Here is a 16,063-nt window from a genome sequence, read left to right as displayed (position 1 = left end):
TTATATTGATACGAGTGCCGGTAATATATTGAAAAGGGGTTCACAATATATTGTCAGCTTGATTTGCAATTTTCTAACAATAGATGGGGGATTGTTTACAGAAAGTAAATTCCTTTTTATAATAATAGAGCACATGTTATTTACTTCTTACATTACGGTCCGAAAACGATATTGTCAAATATTGTACGTCAATATATTGTGTCGTAGTCTAAGTAGGACCTTAACGAAATCATGGGGTTTTCCAGCGAAAATCCCTAGCGGTCCTTGGGTAAAATTAAGATCAGCTTTAGTTTGAGGTTTGAAGCCAGTTTTATATTTTGACCCTATTCGACGAAGTATATCAAGCTCTTATTGTACCATCCATTCGAAAACTGAGGATCGTCATTCTTCCAGTTCTGTGTATTTTGAATTACTTCTGGTTGATGATGTTAGAAAGAATGATCGGTCCTAAAAATCAAGGATTCGTCTCGAAGTTTTTTGCCAAGTGTTAATTTGGTGTGAACCATTAATGTCCATTAAATCTCACCTCACCATTGTGTTGTGGTATGGATACCTGGGATAGTCATCGAGGCTTATGGCAATCGCATCAATTTAACCAGATGTAGGTTAGATCCCAGCTCCCTCCACCGTTTTGTTTGTGTATGCCCAATGAGCTCACTATAAAAAAAAATGAGAGAAGTGATGAATTAATGAGATGCAGAGATCATCTTTGGTTTTTCTTTCAAGAACATTCTGGTCAGGAAAAAACAATTATTCTCAATTTTAAACAATTCACTTCAAGATAACCGAAGAAAGCGTAGGATTTAACAGCACCTATCAGTCAATCTGATGCGTTTTAAAATATTATTCAACATTGTTTTTTTGAACTGTATTTTTTAAAGGTTTGATCCTACCTTAAAAGTCTATCAAAGATTGCTTTCCAAACTTCTCACTAAAATCCCCAGGCTAAAACGACCTTCGGTTATTTATTTTCAGTTGAACATGCATTAAAGGTTGGAAAAATAACATTAGAAATTACTTACACCCTAGCGTTGGGACATCACCGTCCGCTGAAGGTTGTGGGACTAAAGTCATATCATCTAACCCTGTTACTGCTTGTGTATTCAAGTCAAGTAGTTTCTCGTTGAAGAGCGACTCTTCGATATAATCCAATCGTAAGGTTTGAATGTTCCATGTACAAAAATATTTCACTTTGTTGCAATAACCATAAAAGAAATCCTCTGAAGGTATGAAGAACTTCAATTGGGAAACAAATGGTGTGATCTCTGTAACAGGAAGAAGAAAGGGTATTGGAATTCACAAATAGACAGTATTGCTTCAATCTGACATAATCGTCTATATCATTTCATATATTTCTCTTCAGAAATTAAAAAGAGGAAGTATATGAAATTATTTAGCTCTACTTGTTATTGAGCACTATTTTCTTCACCGTTCTTCATGATTTGATAATCGTCTATATATGTATATAAGAATTTCTTTAGCTTTCGAAAAGATCTTGAGCCTCAAAGAGAGGGGAGAGTGGTGTTGGAGTTTCTCCATCCAATTTGCTGAATTGGCAGAGGGGACATGCAGTTACTCAATGGGACTATTATCTATCGTTTCGGAAAATTTTAGCTGCACCACTACCACTAGCAGTAACTTTTTTCAGTGCTGAAAAAGGGGTACACCAATTTGCCATAGTATTCGGATAGAAACGGTTTACACATTATGAGAAGGCAATTATAAAAAAGTATCATTACCTTTCCAAGTCGTGCCAGTATCGAAGGAATATCGACAATTGGATTTCATTGCTCTACAAAATTAAATAAACAAAAAGATGAAAAAAAAGATTTTACTATGTCTAGAAGAGGCCGAAAAGTATGATGAAGATTTTTAGTTTTCTATACAAGATAACCAATTTTCACATGTTGTATTTACGTTGAAAAACTGATAAACTATCTTAATTAAACACTTACAAATCTTCAGCAGGTTCACAAACGAGAAGAACTTGTCCTTGTGATGAGGTTGTCACATGTAACCAACTCTTCATGCTCAACTTCGAATAATGTTTTGAAAAATCTGTATGTAAAAAAAACACGAAAAAATTACTTATCAGCAAATTTGCCGATTTGGATAAAAACTTAAGAGGGTATATGATGTTAAACAAACTTCTCTGGAGATTTCTCAAAGTTCTTGGAGATTTAATCTCCGAAAAATTAGGTTGGGATAAAGATTGAAAAATATTTTGATAATCTCTAGCAGCTCAACCAACACTCACCTGGTAGGATTTTAATATGACTTTTTGTGTCGTTCTCACAAGACTTTTGCGTGAAGGAGAATTCAGTGTTGGTAATTTTAACCTCTCCATTCTCTTCCAAAACACAATATTTGGCATCAGTTTTCAAGACTTTCATGATAGTATGATCTCTCATTACGAAATACATTCCACCGTCATCGAGTAAGGATAATTTATAATCTGCACTGTGTCGAAGCTCGATACCGGTCGCCAGATGTATGATTTTCGAATCCTCTTTGAATTGAAAGACATCTTTGCATTTCGAAGCTGCGCTTATAGTGTCACTATCTTTATTTTCCCAACATAGTCCAGATGCAATGTGTTTCACTCGGAAAGGCTCTGCGAGTAGGATATTGTAAAATATGAGAATTCAAAACATTTTATTTTCAAATAAAGTGAGCCCGCCATTTCCTCACACAAAAAAGGTCACAAAGTGTACAAATTAGAAGAAGGTTCCCAGCTGGCACACAACGTTGTTTCAACGTTAATCTAACGTTAAATGCCCGTTGTGAAAGTCAGATTAACGTTGAAACAATGTTGTGTGCCAGCTGGGTTAATTATAGATTTTTTTTTAACTATTTTGGAAATCATTACCAGTTATTGCCCACATATCATACATGGTAGCCATTTTTGTTGAAACGATTCTTAATGTAGCGATTTCTACAGTTGAACAAGAAGCATCTTTACAGTATGAAACATCTATATGTCCATTATGTGTTGGTGCAGCCAAGTATGTTTGTGAGATGATCTCATAACTTGAAGGTTTGATAAAATTGTATGTTTCTATCGATATACCAGTGCTTGCAGGATCAAAGGAAGGTGCCTGTTATACATAAATTAATGTTCATTAATGTCAAAAAACTTCGGGCCATTTCATTTTTGGAGAAAAGTCCTATCCGTAAATAAAATATCCGATTCGACGAGTCAAGATGAACAAGTAATGCATTAACAAAGAAAATCTTTAAAATTCATTAATCTGAAACGTTTTTCCAGTATTTTCTTTAGATTATGACTCTCACTGACTCTTATTATAAATTAAGCCCGAATCAGGGCGTATCAGCGACCGTAGTGCTACGGTGCGCAAGGTTATGGGCTCAACCTCCAGCCGGGTCATACCAAAGATTCCCAAAATGGTACGCGGTACCTCTCTGCTTGATGTTCAGCAATTAAGAGAAGGTTCAAGGGTAAGTGGAGCAATCCAGGGAGAAAGAGTGGCGCCGTCCCCTGCCTTTGGGTAGATAGCTATCGAAAGAGGAGCTTTTGGGTCGCCTCCGACTGCGGTCACAGACTTACTTACTACTTACTTAGGGCATATCATCACTCACCGATCCTTCAATCCAGCTGACACACAACGTTGTTTCAACGTTCATCTAACGTTATATGGACGTTGTGAACGTTAGGCAAACGTAAAAAAAACAACGTTGTCTGTCTGCTGGGAATACTTACATAAACTTGTAGAGAAGACATTTTATTTGCTGCGTAAGAATAATGAGCGCTTTCCCAAAGATCTATTGTTATCCCTTGATTGAATCTAAAGAGTGTTTCTCTCTTTTGCAGATTGATCTCCATTACAGCTTTGGGAATCATAATTTTGAAGAATACTTTGAATATTCTTCGGTTGTTTGCGTTGAAACTTGGATGGAGTTTCAGGTAAGGAGATCTAAATGAAGAAAATATTCAATTACATTTCAAATCTTAACAAGAAAAAACAACTTTACCTGCCTTACACAGCTAATGGAATGAAATACCTCATTGCATAAAGCAAAAAGCATATGGATGAGAACAATCGAACGTATAACGGGCAGACAATCAAAGACTTAATACTACTATGTGCTGGGTTAAAAATATATTTTGAAAGGAAACGTAAATTTGCAACATCTAATTGGACGAGACGGGTTTTTTCTAGGATTCTTTCCCCAATTCTGAGCCATTAATATAAATTGTTCATTAAAAACATATAAAATTAAAAAACAAAACAAATTACTAAGATTTCTTCCCTGCGTAATTATTCAAATTAAAATTATTCAAATCATACGAAGACCTGTAAGACCTTTGATTGCACCTAGAAAAATATTCTGAATAGAGCGGCACAAAACTTGAAATCCACTTACCCAGGATATAGAAAATATGGTTCGGATGGAACATTTGATCGGAGATCGATCGCTAAAGCAGTTCTGTCCGTTGATAAGGTGGCTTTCTTTTGTGTGATAGCAAAAATTTCTTTTGGAGCTCCCTTGACTTTGAAGATAACAGTTACATAAGTTTCGCTGTCTGGTGATGGGTTGGCTGTGAACTAGAAAAATAAAAAGAATTACATTAAAGCTGCCATAACATGTCATTAATTCGAACGGTTTCGCTGTAAATACAGATATTGTAGTTGAAAATCACGTAAACCTCGTAATCTCAACAACTCGAATATATTCCGAGCTTGAACGATTTCGTTTCACACTTGCCGTTCGAACTATGGAGATTCTACTGTAGTTTTGGTGAGGTTTAACAAAATTTAGTGATTAAGTTTTTTACAAAAAGTAATTTTGTGCTTCTCCGAAAACATTGATTTTCATTTTTTCTACATCATTTGATTTCCGGTCAAGTGGATCAAAGAGATAACTTTCCTGTATGGAAGTGAAGACTAGGAAGGGATATCTAACCTTTCCTTCGATGTCGACTTTGAAATTCTTTTTCCCGGTATCAGTCGAAGATAGCGTAAGTTGGCGGGTTTTGGTCTTTGCATGATCGACAATCAAATCTCCATACGATGAGTTGAATGTAAAAGTGTAGTCTGACATTCCTGAAGTATCAGTAGTAAGCGCTTCGTATTTGCTTGGTGAATCTTTCAAAGATTTTGGATAGACTATAATATCTGAAAAATAAGAAAGATTCATTTTCATTATTGAGCACGTGGTTCAAATCTTTAAAAAGTCGATACGATACACTGCGATATGACTCTAAAAATAAATTACTATTTGAAGAAACTTTGTGGTTTTTGATTTGTTTCTGAAGTTCATTTTTAAACTAGTCGTAGATTTTATGTTTTTTCTGTTCGTTAAAGTTGAAGTCTTGTCCAAAATGTGAAAATAGTTTTTTCTTTTACCACTCTGGCCATTTGCTGCTTTCTTCGTGAAAACTGTTATGTCAAACTTTTTGGTCCATTCGATTTTCCAAAAATTAACACTGAAGTGCCCATCGATGTTGAATAATGGTTTACAGCTTGTATAGCATTGAGGTCGAACGTCAGGGTCATCTATCGCCCCACTACCAATATCTGAGAGAAGAAGAATACGAAAGAAATATGTATATTCTAAATAATAGCATTGGCATTGAAGTAACATTGGATGATGTTAAAAGTATGGATTTGTCTTTTCTTCCCACACCAACTGGTTAGCCAGCTGGCAGAGGTTATCACACAAATGACAGATTTAAACTAAAATTTACCGCTAAATTTCGAAAAAAATATCAATCGTAAACAAAGGAATTGCTAGATTCAATCTGTCGTCAAAAATACGGCGCATTTTTTAAGGCTTCACTTTTTCTTGCCTGAGAAAGGTTAGAGATTCTACTCTAGCCCTTCGGGCTTTAAACTCAATGGCTATCCCATTACATCCATCCTTAAAGATAATGGTTTACAAGAGTGATTGAAAGGGTTGTAAAAATCACCGTAGTATAAGTAAGTTTGCGACCGCAGTTGAGGGCGACCCGAAGGCTCCCTTTTCTCTAGCTTTTTACCTGAAGGTAGGGGAGGGCGCCACTCGTTTCCCTGGATTTCTCCACTTACCCTTGATCCGTCTCTTTAATTGCTGAGCATCAAGCAGAGAGTTATCAAGTACCATTTTGGGAATCTTTGGTGTGACCGGGCTGGGGATCGAACTCACAATCTTGCGCACCGTAGCTGGGTACTCTACCTTCATGCTACGGCCGTAGTTTATAAGAAAGGAAAACTCTCAAAAACATTGCAGATACTTACAAGTATTTCTGCAATCAAAAGTTTTGTGTCTGTTTGCTCCATTGGGACAAGAGGATGAGCATGTCCGTTCTTGTTTCCTGAACCATGGTCCCCACATGTTTTGTTCTTCACATGCGTTGAACGATCCCCATGCACTCCAAGGACTGGTGGTTTCTGCAAAGAATAAGATTGTAAATTCTTTACACGCTTTCCGTAAGCATTATACTGTCAATGCTCTCTGTAAATGTACTCTCTAATTCGATTTCCAAGTTATATCGTATATCATATTATTTTGAAAAGAAATATGTGATTGTGACTCGAGCAATAATGTGAGCGCAAGTTAGGAGAAAAACTGGACCTCTGAACCAATCTTCTTCAATATTCTTAAGGCGCCGAAGATACAATTTTCTAAGTAAGTCCTAACGGTACTTTCAACTTTCAACTTTCAAGAGAATGAGAGAACAAAAAACCTTCAAGAGACTTCAGATTTTCACCAGATCTTTAAAATGAGCTTCGGGTATAAGGGGCTGGCGTGTATGTGCGCCGTTCTAACGGTTCATTCAACTTTTTATGCACTCTAGAAATCGAATGGGAACTAGCGTGTATGTCGAGCTCAGATCATAGGGCTTTGACCGTTCTTGGGGATAAAATTGCGGCAAAAAAGTAATTTTTTAGAGTCTTCAGAGGTTTGCGTTCTGCTTCTTAGAAAAACATTAGAAAAACCAGCCATTTTCCTTTATTAATCATGAATTTTTCGGCCTTTAAAAGGACTAAGTTGGCTGCTGACGAGTTTGAGTTGCTTGTTTTAGAAAAACAGCACCTTACCTGGTACACAAATTGAGCCAGAGAGAACGTAACCAGGGCAACAAAACCGAACTTGTCTGGTCATGACTTTCGCCACAGACACGTAGTAGTATTCTGTCGCATACCTATTATTGAAAAATGTGATAATGTTAAGAGTCACAGATATCTTACAAAAACATCAGATAGAGCTACTCTACATTTCCCAAGCAATGGTAGTTGAAGTATAATAACCCGCCATATTAGCTGAATGTAGACCATAGTTCGTTACTGGCAACATGAAGACTTGGATGGCCCTAAGCGAGGAGGCGGGAGAATGGTCTTGACTGATCAAATTACCAAACATTGGTCTTCTGTGGTATTCTTTAGCAAAGATGATGGATTAATTTGCTTCAGCTAGAGACGAAATATCTCAATCTAGTGTTTTATATAAGATATCTGTGTTAAAAACAAAAAAGTATAGATTGTGGCAGACGAAATGACAGAAAATTTCTTTTGTATTCCATAATATCAGTTTGTATAAAATTAACTACAATTATTGTTTTTTCAATTATTGGCCCAGCGCGCAGCGCAATGTGCCTTTAAAACACAAATGGTCGAAAAAGTTTGACTTTGTCGGGGCCTATGCGCGCAATAATCAATCGAAGATTCCAGGCTAAAATCGAACTACCTGACTTTTTATTGTGCGCATGCGTAAGAAAAAACCACATATAATTAATACCTCCAACTTATATGGTCAAATCTTTCTTTCTTAATTAGTAGAAAAAAGTTTAAAGTAATTAAATCTGTTTGCGCTGTGATTCTCTTGACTATTTTCAGGAGGCCTATTCCCTTTAGGGAAGGCCTATGCTCTTCTTCTTCTTCTTCTATTGCTCGCCCGACTCGAGTTTATACGATGAAAAAATTCGCTCCTGTTGTATGGCGATTCTGCAGTGGAAAAATATGCTGATAGACACTGCTGGGCCTTTACGCCGCTTAGGCTTTCTTGTTTTTTGTTTGAAATAGTCGCCTAACTAAGATGAATAAGGATTCCCATTTCGTTCGTCGTAGGTACTGAGTACCCATTTTGCCCGATCCCCCGGAGTGTTTTTTCCACTTTTCATCTCTTACCTATATCTATCACAACCTACACACGAACCCCAAGATTTGGTGCAACAACCATCGTGATAACTTTCGTGTCTTGCCCGAGTACGTATTTCACTCGTGTATCCGTTGTATGTCTCCGAACGTGTGCAATATCTAAAATGTTTAGAAAAATGTCAGTATTATCACAGAAAGGAGCTCTTTTTTAAGGGACATAAAAGTACTTTCGAAATTTGTAAACAAACCGTATGCAGCGGATTACAAATTCAAAACAAATATCACATGTCAAAATAAGATATAAGAATAAATATCGCTGATTTTGATTGTTTCGATTGTTTTACAAGTTTGTTTTGGACACGTGATTTTAATTGTTCCCTTTAATGACACGTGGTTCGCGCAATGTTTACATTTTACTACTTTTATGTCCCTTTAAAGGCTCTTTGCGTTGAAAGATTATATTCTTGATATGCGTAAGTCAAGATGATCATATTTTTTAACGGAAGCACCCAAAAAAGCCGGTTTTTGACCTCCGTGTTTCTATTTTTAGTAACAGAGAGAGGTCAAATCCCGGCTTTTTTAGGGTGTTTCCGCTAGAAAAATGACTTACGCATATCAAGAATACAAAGGTCCTCAAATATTCAGCGTGAGTATCAAAAGCCGAAAATTGCCCTGTTGATGAAAAATTCCGGTTCCATTCCATTCTATCTAAGAATGTGAGTAACCGTGGCAATCAGCCACTATCTCGGATAAAAGCCGAACCAATAAAACCTAGGCTGCGCGCATCCCCCAGAATTCATTTTGATATATCAAAACATATCAGAGGGGATACGTGCAGCCTAATACAAATGGAATTTCTTTTGATAAAAATTCATTTATCTTATGTCAGTGTTTTTTACAATTTTGGCAAAAACGTGAAAACTAATTTTCGTCAAAAACGGTTTTTTCAGTCTAAAATCACGATTCTTGAGTATTTTGGGATGAAAACTTCCAATAAGTTGCGAATTATAATTTCAAATCTGTTGAAAATTTTTCCTCGAGCATTACTTGATGAGATATTCCAAAAAATTAGATTTTGTGTTTTTCTCATTTGAAATTGTTACATACAAATTTCAAAGTTCTAAATACGATTTCCTTACACCTTCATCCCTGAAATTCGAAAAACACAAGCGAAGAGCACTTTTTTATTGCTTATTCCGTCACAAAAGTTGTTAAAGCTAAACATAAATTTTCAAGGTTTTATCAAATGATTTTGAGTCCTATAACATCTAAACTTGGTGGAAAGTCTGCTGAGTCGTACAAGATTACCCTAGAAAGTTTTTAGCAATGATATTCCAACCCTTACAGAGTCAATAAGTATTTGAAATTCCATTTAACTTGGACTATATGGAAGCAAAATTATTTAACCATATTGATTATCGAAGCAAGAAAGAATTTTTAGCATGAACTCATAATACATATCAAGATAAAGTTAACGAATTTTAACAATGAATACTAACGAAATAATCTAAAGGAGCTGAGAAAGATTAATATTCCAACAAGAAATATCAGAAAAACCTAACCATAGTAACCTCTTTGAGCTTCTTTGGACTATTCCCATTTTGAAAAGCTTAGAAACATAATAAGTATCAAGAACTCGATTAATTGTAGAAGTAAGATATTTCTAGAGTTCAGAAGGATGAAATATTCCGTTTTTAAAGGGTTACCTAGTTCTAATAATGCAAAGAAGTCGAAGTCTACCAGTCACCCAAGCAATGTAACATTTCGAATTCCAACAAAAATATATATATTTTCTGGCATTTTTCAAAAGTTTCATGGAATAAATAATCTTTGCACGCTCTAAACTACAATACTTTCGATGAAAAGTTTCTTTGTCATAATATGAAACAAGTCTGTAAAAAGGAGCACTTTTGAACGAGAAGCTCAGATTATGGATTATAACTTGACATGAACGTAAAGATGCTTCTGGGTAATTTATTTCGTATTTTTTTAACACAAGAACTAGTTAGGAATATATCAATCTTAAACTAGGCTCTCTATCACAAGTAACGCTTTATCAAGTGATTATCTAACCTTCTCTTCGAAAGGATTTGATGAAAACATTCGAATGTAGCAAGTCATTTAGGATGAATCATTCCATCCGTGACATGCATGATTTTTTGTAAATTTGGAATATGTCATTCTAGAGAGCTCCAAATGAATTTATATCTTACCCTACGGATAAAGCAGGCTTTTTACTATCAGGAGGTGTAAAATTATTCTTTACAAAAAGATACTTCTGAAATGAGACCTTTTCTACCAAACTAATAAAAAAAGAGTACCATGATAAGGGGTTATGTAAAAAGTGAAATATGGAATCCCTGCATGCTCCATTTCCAAAAAAATGTTAACTTTTCAATTCTAGGGATGCTTGAGATTGAACAAATGCTTGCTTGAACATGATTTCTCAAATATTACCCAATAAAATTTTGAATGAAGTTAATGATTTATCCAACGAAAAAGTGGAATAACTGCTCCAGAATTGCTCTAAATGGAATAATTCTTCCTTTTATGGATTGCGAACGCTTAAAGGCTTCTGCCTGCCAAATTTTAGCCCAAAAGCGTAAAAACTCAATGAGCTATTGCCGATGGAATATTTCTTCCATTTCCCAATGGAATAAATTTATGATTAACTGCTCCAAACTTTGAAAGATCGTTACTTTTAGTACAATAACGCTATATAGTTCATTTAAAAAGGAATGTAATCTTTAATCTTTTCTCTCTCCAATAGAACCACTAAATTTGATAATGAACAAAAACTTGCTCTCTAAAATTTGGTTTTAAAAAAGTGCCCAAATTTTCACGTTTTTGCCAAAAGTGTAAAAAACACTGACTTATATTCTTTAGTCCCAGAAGTTAACTGTATAAAAATAGATAGAATCGATATTTTACGTGGATAGCCCAGTAATCTAGGACTTTTAGACAGTCTTTCGATTGTTTTCACGGGGTCCACGGCCAGCCGACTCGGCCATCTATGAACTGAACAGAACAAAAACACATAAATGAATAAAAACCTATAGATGACGTAATCTGCATTAGCTTCAAGAAGATGTATGCTCTCCATCTTTAAGTATTTAAGGAATAATGACATGGAGATGCGATATTATGTAGAACGTCGTCATAGGCTGGATTTCAAAGCCAAACTACACACTTTTTTTTATAAGAATGGTGTGAATCCATTTCATCATGGATATTCTTAACTTTTTTGGGAAAATCCTAAAATATTCTTACATCATTCTTAAGTTACGATCCTAATTCAGACTAGATTTAACATTTAGTACGTACGTCTCAAGCATAAAATGGCATTTTGTGAATGGAGTGAGCCTTACTTGGGGGTAATTGACAATTTATAATTGAAAATGCTCTAACAATGGCATTCTTAGCTTGAGTAGCAAAATTCCATGATGGTGATATTCTTAGCATTATTCTTAATTTTTTGGCCATTTTCATCATGGGCATTCTTATAAAGTGTATTCTTATAAAAGAAAAAGCGTGTATATCATGCTTGTGGTATCCTATATGTAAACCGTATACACGATTTTTCTTAATAGGAATGGTGTTTTTTCATTTCATGATGGATATTCTTAACTTTTTGGGGAAATCATCCTGGAATATTCTTAAAGTATTCTTAGGTTAAGATCCAACCAATCCTAATTCTAGCATGTAGGATATACCTCAAGCAAAGATTTGGCAATTTTGTGGAAGCTTTTAGCATCGCTGGGGGATAATTGGCAATTTACAGGTAAAATTCTCTAAAAATTGGCATTCTTAGGTATATTTTCTAAATTCCATGATGGTGTTGTTCTTATAGCATATTCTTAATTTTTTTGGCTAATTTCATCATGGATATTCTTATGAAAAAAGCGTGTGTCTCTTTGATGCCCAATCACATCAGTTTAAAAACAATAAAAGATATTATGATTGAAAACATAAGACCTAAAAAAACGATTATAATCTACACCCCTGTCTCACAGCCCCGGTGAAACTTTTTCCTACAGTGGGAATAAAAATTTCGATTTAAATCTCAATGGAGATAAAAACTCTCCAAGGTTAAAAAATCTTGTAGAGATGATTTTGGAGTGAAATTTCTTAACAATGAATTTCGAATGGGGATGAAATCAAAGTCAATTTCTCAGTGGGGCTGGAATTCTAGGGTATTTTTCCCACCGGGGACGAAAATCTTTGCTAAATTTTCCAGTGGGGCAGGCGCCCCAGCGGGTCGGTGACACAGGGGTGTTATTCTCCAACTAAACGAGCATCTGAACTAAAAAAGGTCTTACCGTCCAAGCATGACATTTGATACTACAATCTCTACGTGGAAAAAGATCCACAATAAAGTAAAGACAAGAGAAATTTTCATGTTGCTTATCAAAAATATCTCTGACCTCCAACTTCTTTAAGGAAGACACTAAAAGAATTCCAATTTTTAATATATTTATTTCAAGGGATTTATTGTAACTATATTTTTTGGTCAACAAGTATCATAAATAATTTAACCATTTGATACTATTCATTATGCTATGTAATTTCAATGATGCACAACTTTTTTATAAGCACGGAATGACAAACTTCTAACAAATTTATATAAGAAAACATATATCTTTTGTCTTCAAACCTTATCGAAAGGATGCAAGACAATCAAACGAATCAATGTATTTACTATAATACTCTAAGCTTTGTTTGAGGAATTACTCTCGGGTACCTAATAGCCGGGGGGGTTGGAATAAGCGGGGGGGGGAGGGTTGGAAAAAATCTCAAAACTTAATAAGCAGGGGAGTTGGAATAAAAATGTCCTGGGTGGAATATTTTTGAAAAGGAGGCTAATACACCATAATTGTGGGACAAAAACTGGAACTTTCAAAATCATTTTCCCAAAAATTAATAAGCGGGGGGGTTGGAATAAGAATGTCCTGGGTGGAAAATTTTCGAAAAATTGATTAGCGGGGGGACGGCTATTAGGTACCCGAGAGTACATTAATTGTTTATATCCATGACAAGGATAGAAGAGAGATGTTTCATCCTTATTGCCTTACATACGAGAAGAGAGTTTTGGTTTCCTATTTCGTTTCTTACAGAAAATTTGTATTGGTTTGCAAAAGGTGTCATGGTGAAAGAAATATCACCCGGGAAAAAAACATCAAAACAAAAATATGTATGTAACTGAACGGAATAAACATCTTGTTATTTAATTATAAGAACATCAAACACTTTTCTTTCAAAGCCTGTCGCCAGAGCTTTTAGTTTGTATAATTTTGCCAATTGATTTTCGAGTTATTCTTCAATTTTTTTAACGTTAAACTATTTGTTGAGAGCGCTGCCCAAGTTGATAATTTTGTTCCTAAATTAAACCATAATTGACTTAAAAGGGGAGGGGGTTCACTTTTACGGTACGAAGGTATTGGGCCTTTTTTCCCCCGGTAAATCGGTATTATCAGAAAAAAAACGACGGGATTACGGTATTTCATTTTCTACCAGTATCGGTAATTAGGTAATTAGGCTTCCTTTATCGACGGTATTACGGTATTTGACCCAAATTTTTGTCGGTATGACGATATTTAAGAAACCCCCCCCCCCATACTATATCTCCTTTTTTCTTACAACTGCGATGCTTACAAAAAGAATTATTATATTTACTTTCACAGTAATTTGCTTTGAATTTTTAATATTCCCTTCAATTCAACTCTATGTAATCACCGCGCTGGATGAGCTGCTGAATTTTTAAACATTACAATAAGATATTCAATTAATTCATCATATTTAGTTGTAAATATTATTTTAATTCATCATTGATGTACACGTTTTTTTATTAGAATATATCCAAAATTTTTGAAGACTTCGGATGTTCTTAACTTATTGAGTTTTAAGCTTAAAAATGTTCTTAACATGCTCTTATTTTCACCATTTTGGTATATTTGGTATTGAGTATTTTTCCCCATTTTCCTAAGGATGTTTGTAGGGTCTACAAAGCCTTAAAATGTTCTTAACTTGTTCTTAACATTTTGGCCATCGAAGCCTTATATTCTTACATAGTTTGTTCTTATAAAAGAAAACATGTATTTAGTTGTAAATATTTTGATTGATCATTGATATATATAATGAAGAACTAAAAAATTATATTTAGAAAAATATAATCAAAATATCGGTGAATTTTCAAAGTGACATGTCACAAAATTCAATATATTTCAATAATTAAGCCTATTGCTGGTATTTACAGAGCTGTGAATGGCCCCATGTGACTAGATTAACAAGAAAACAAGACTTTGACATTTGACGCCCTACCCTAACATTATTTTTCTAACCCGCTTTAAAGGGTCAAGAGTCAAAAAGATGTCAATACAGTTTACTCTCCCTAATTCGATCTCATACGGGTTACTTCTTGTTCTTGACGGGGACTGAGAATTAGTTCGAATTATAGAAGTTTCGAATGATAGAAGCTCGAATTAGCGATAGTCCACTGTCCATCTCTTTGTACTAGTAATCGTATGATTTGCCCGGGGGGCAGTTGTTTTACCAACTGATGGTAAATGCAGCGAAAAAATCGGTGAAATTCATACCCTTACAGTGCATGTTTTCAAATTTTAAACTCTTTTTGAGCAAAAAAAATCAAGATTTTCGAGCTAAAATTTGGAGTGTAATTAACGATTGATAACAAGTAGCGAAGAGTCTGCCTGACATGACTTTTTATATTTATTTTATATTTATGCAACCTAAGCTTCGTGATTTAGTCACAAAATGTGATACAAATAAGTATATAAAGTAAATAATTTATGACAAAATATTTATTCAGCTCCCTTTACTATTCAAGGATTCGAATCCTCAACTCCCAAATGTATATTGAATAGGATTTATTTATTTATATTTACACTCTTTTTTTATAAGAACCAGCAGATTTTGTTGAGGCTTGATTATTCTTGTTTTTTTGACACTCATATTGTTCTTATCCTGTTCTAATTTTTCTAATTCTTATCTAATTTTTAGGGCAAATTTGGATTATTTCTCGATATTATTCAGTTTTAATTTGCCCAAAATTCAGTCATTCCAGGCTGGCGGTTGTTTTTATTTGTTTGGTATTTTTGAGCCTTATTGTTCTTATAAAATAGTTTTAATAAAAAAAAGAGTATTGTTTTTTTTTTTTTGAGAATATTAAAATAGATGTATACAGAATATCACTCCAAATGTTACTGTAGTTGGTTCGCTGTTTGTTTATTTGTTCGAAATTGAGTTTTTTGTTTTTTTAAATGATATTTTTTCTAATTTTCTATCAATTATTTCTTTTTTCTTTGTTTATAACAATAATGATAACGATAATGTTTTTCTCCTTTTTTCAGAATGGTATTCTTGACACATTCTTCTCGGCGTAAAATTTGACATGATGAATAGATTAGTTTTAATCACATTTTATTTATCATTGTTGAAAAATATCGCAGATGCTTCTAACGCATTGACAGGAAGGTAAAACTGGAAGCAATATACCTCGGGTATATGCCGCCCCCTCCCCGCGAATAAATTTTCCACCCAGGACACTCTTATTTTAATCCCCCCCCCCAGCGATTATTAATTTTTTGGAAAATGTTTTTGAAAGTTCCATCTTTTGTGCTAATTCTGCTGAATTAGACTCCTTTTCAAGAATTTTCCATCCAGGACATTTTCATTCCAACCCCCCTGCTTATTAAGTCTATTAAGTTTTGAGATTTTTTCCAACCCCCCAATTATTCCAATCCCCCTGGCTATTAGGTAGTTCTTTCCCAATGAGCAAAAGTAATGACTTTTTTGCGGACTAATTTTTTTTTGCCCCAATCATTTTTATCGGTGTCTTAACGATTAAAATGCATTTCATTGTGAAAAGATTAGCACAAAACTTAAATCAAATGGACTTAAGAACCCTTTAGCACTGTATTTTGATTTTTCGAAAATATAAAGTTACA

At 34.6% G+C, this 16,063-nt stretch overlaps 2 protein-coding genes across 2 annotated transcripts in view; one reads left to right on the top strand and one right to left on the bottom strand.

The window, feature by feature from the left end:
• Window positions 1–16,063, top strand: part of LOC136805314 (uncharacterized) — a 98,085-nt gene that overhangs the window by 68,961 nt on the left and 13,061 nt on the right. Inside the window, exon 4 of the mRNA XM_067061900.1 lies at window positions 15,467–15,590. Coding sequence (XP_066918001.1) covers window positions 15,508–15,590 — 83 coding nt within the window. The 5' untranslated portion in view covers window positions 15,467–15,507. The remainder of the gene's footprint in view (window positions 1–15,466; window positions 15,591–16,063) is intronic.
• LOC136805315 (uncharacterized) lies at window positions 25–12,547 on the bottom strand. Its single transcript, XM_067061901.1, has 14 exons — window positions 12,419–12,547; window positions 8,130–8,258; window positions 7,044–7,147; window positions 6,240–6,392; window positions 5,370–5,540; window positions 4,927–5,138; window positions 4,387–4,568; window positions 3,722–3,935; window positions 2,870–3,098; window positions 2,258–2,614; window positions 1,956–2,058; window positions 1,740–1,792; window positions 1,023–1,265; window positions 25–657 (listed from the first exon to the last, which is right to left on the bottom strand). The coding sequence occupies exons 1-14, from the start codon at window positions 12,496–12,498 to the stop codon at window positions 587–589; spliced, it is 2,301 nt and encodes a 766-aa protein (XP_066918002.1). The 5' UTR covers window positions 12,499–12,547; the 3' UTR covers window positions 25–586.

The sequence above is a fragment of the Clytia hemisphaerica genome, unplaced genomic scaffold, assembly GCF_902728285.1.
Source record: "Clytia hemisphaerica strain Z4C2 unplaced genomic scaffold, Clytia hemisphaerica genome assembly, whole genome shotgun sequence".
NCBI classification, from domain to species: Eukaryota; Metazoa; Cnidaria; class Hydrozoa; order Leptothecata; family Clytiidae; genus Clytia; species Clytia hemisphaerica.
The sequence above is the reverse complement of the archived record's forward strand: the minus strand, read 5'-3'. Positions and strand labels throughout refer to the sequence as shown.

Excerpts from the sequence above, each read along its gene's own strand:
- LOC136805315 (XM_067061901.1), bottom strand. The coding sequence starts at position 12,498 with ATGAAAATTTCTCTTGTCTTTACTTTATTGTGGATCTTTTTCCACGTA. Across the intron at positions 5,541-6,239 it reads TTTTGATTGCAGAAATACTT|ATATTGGTAGTGGGGCGATA; the intron begins GTAAGTATCTGC and ends TTCTTCTCTCAG. Across the intron at positions 3,936-4,386 it reads CCATATTTTCTATATCCTGG|ATCTCCTTACCTGAAACTCC; the intron begins GTAAGTGGATTT and ends TTCTTCATTTAG.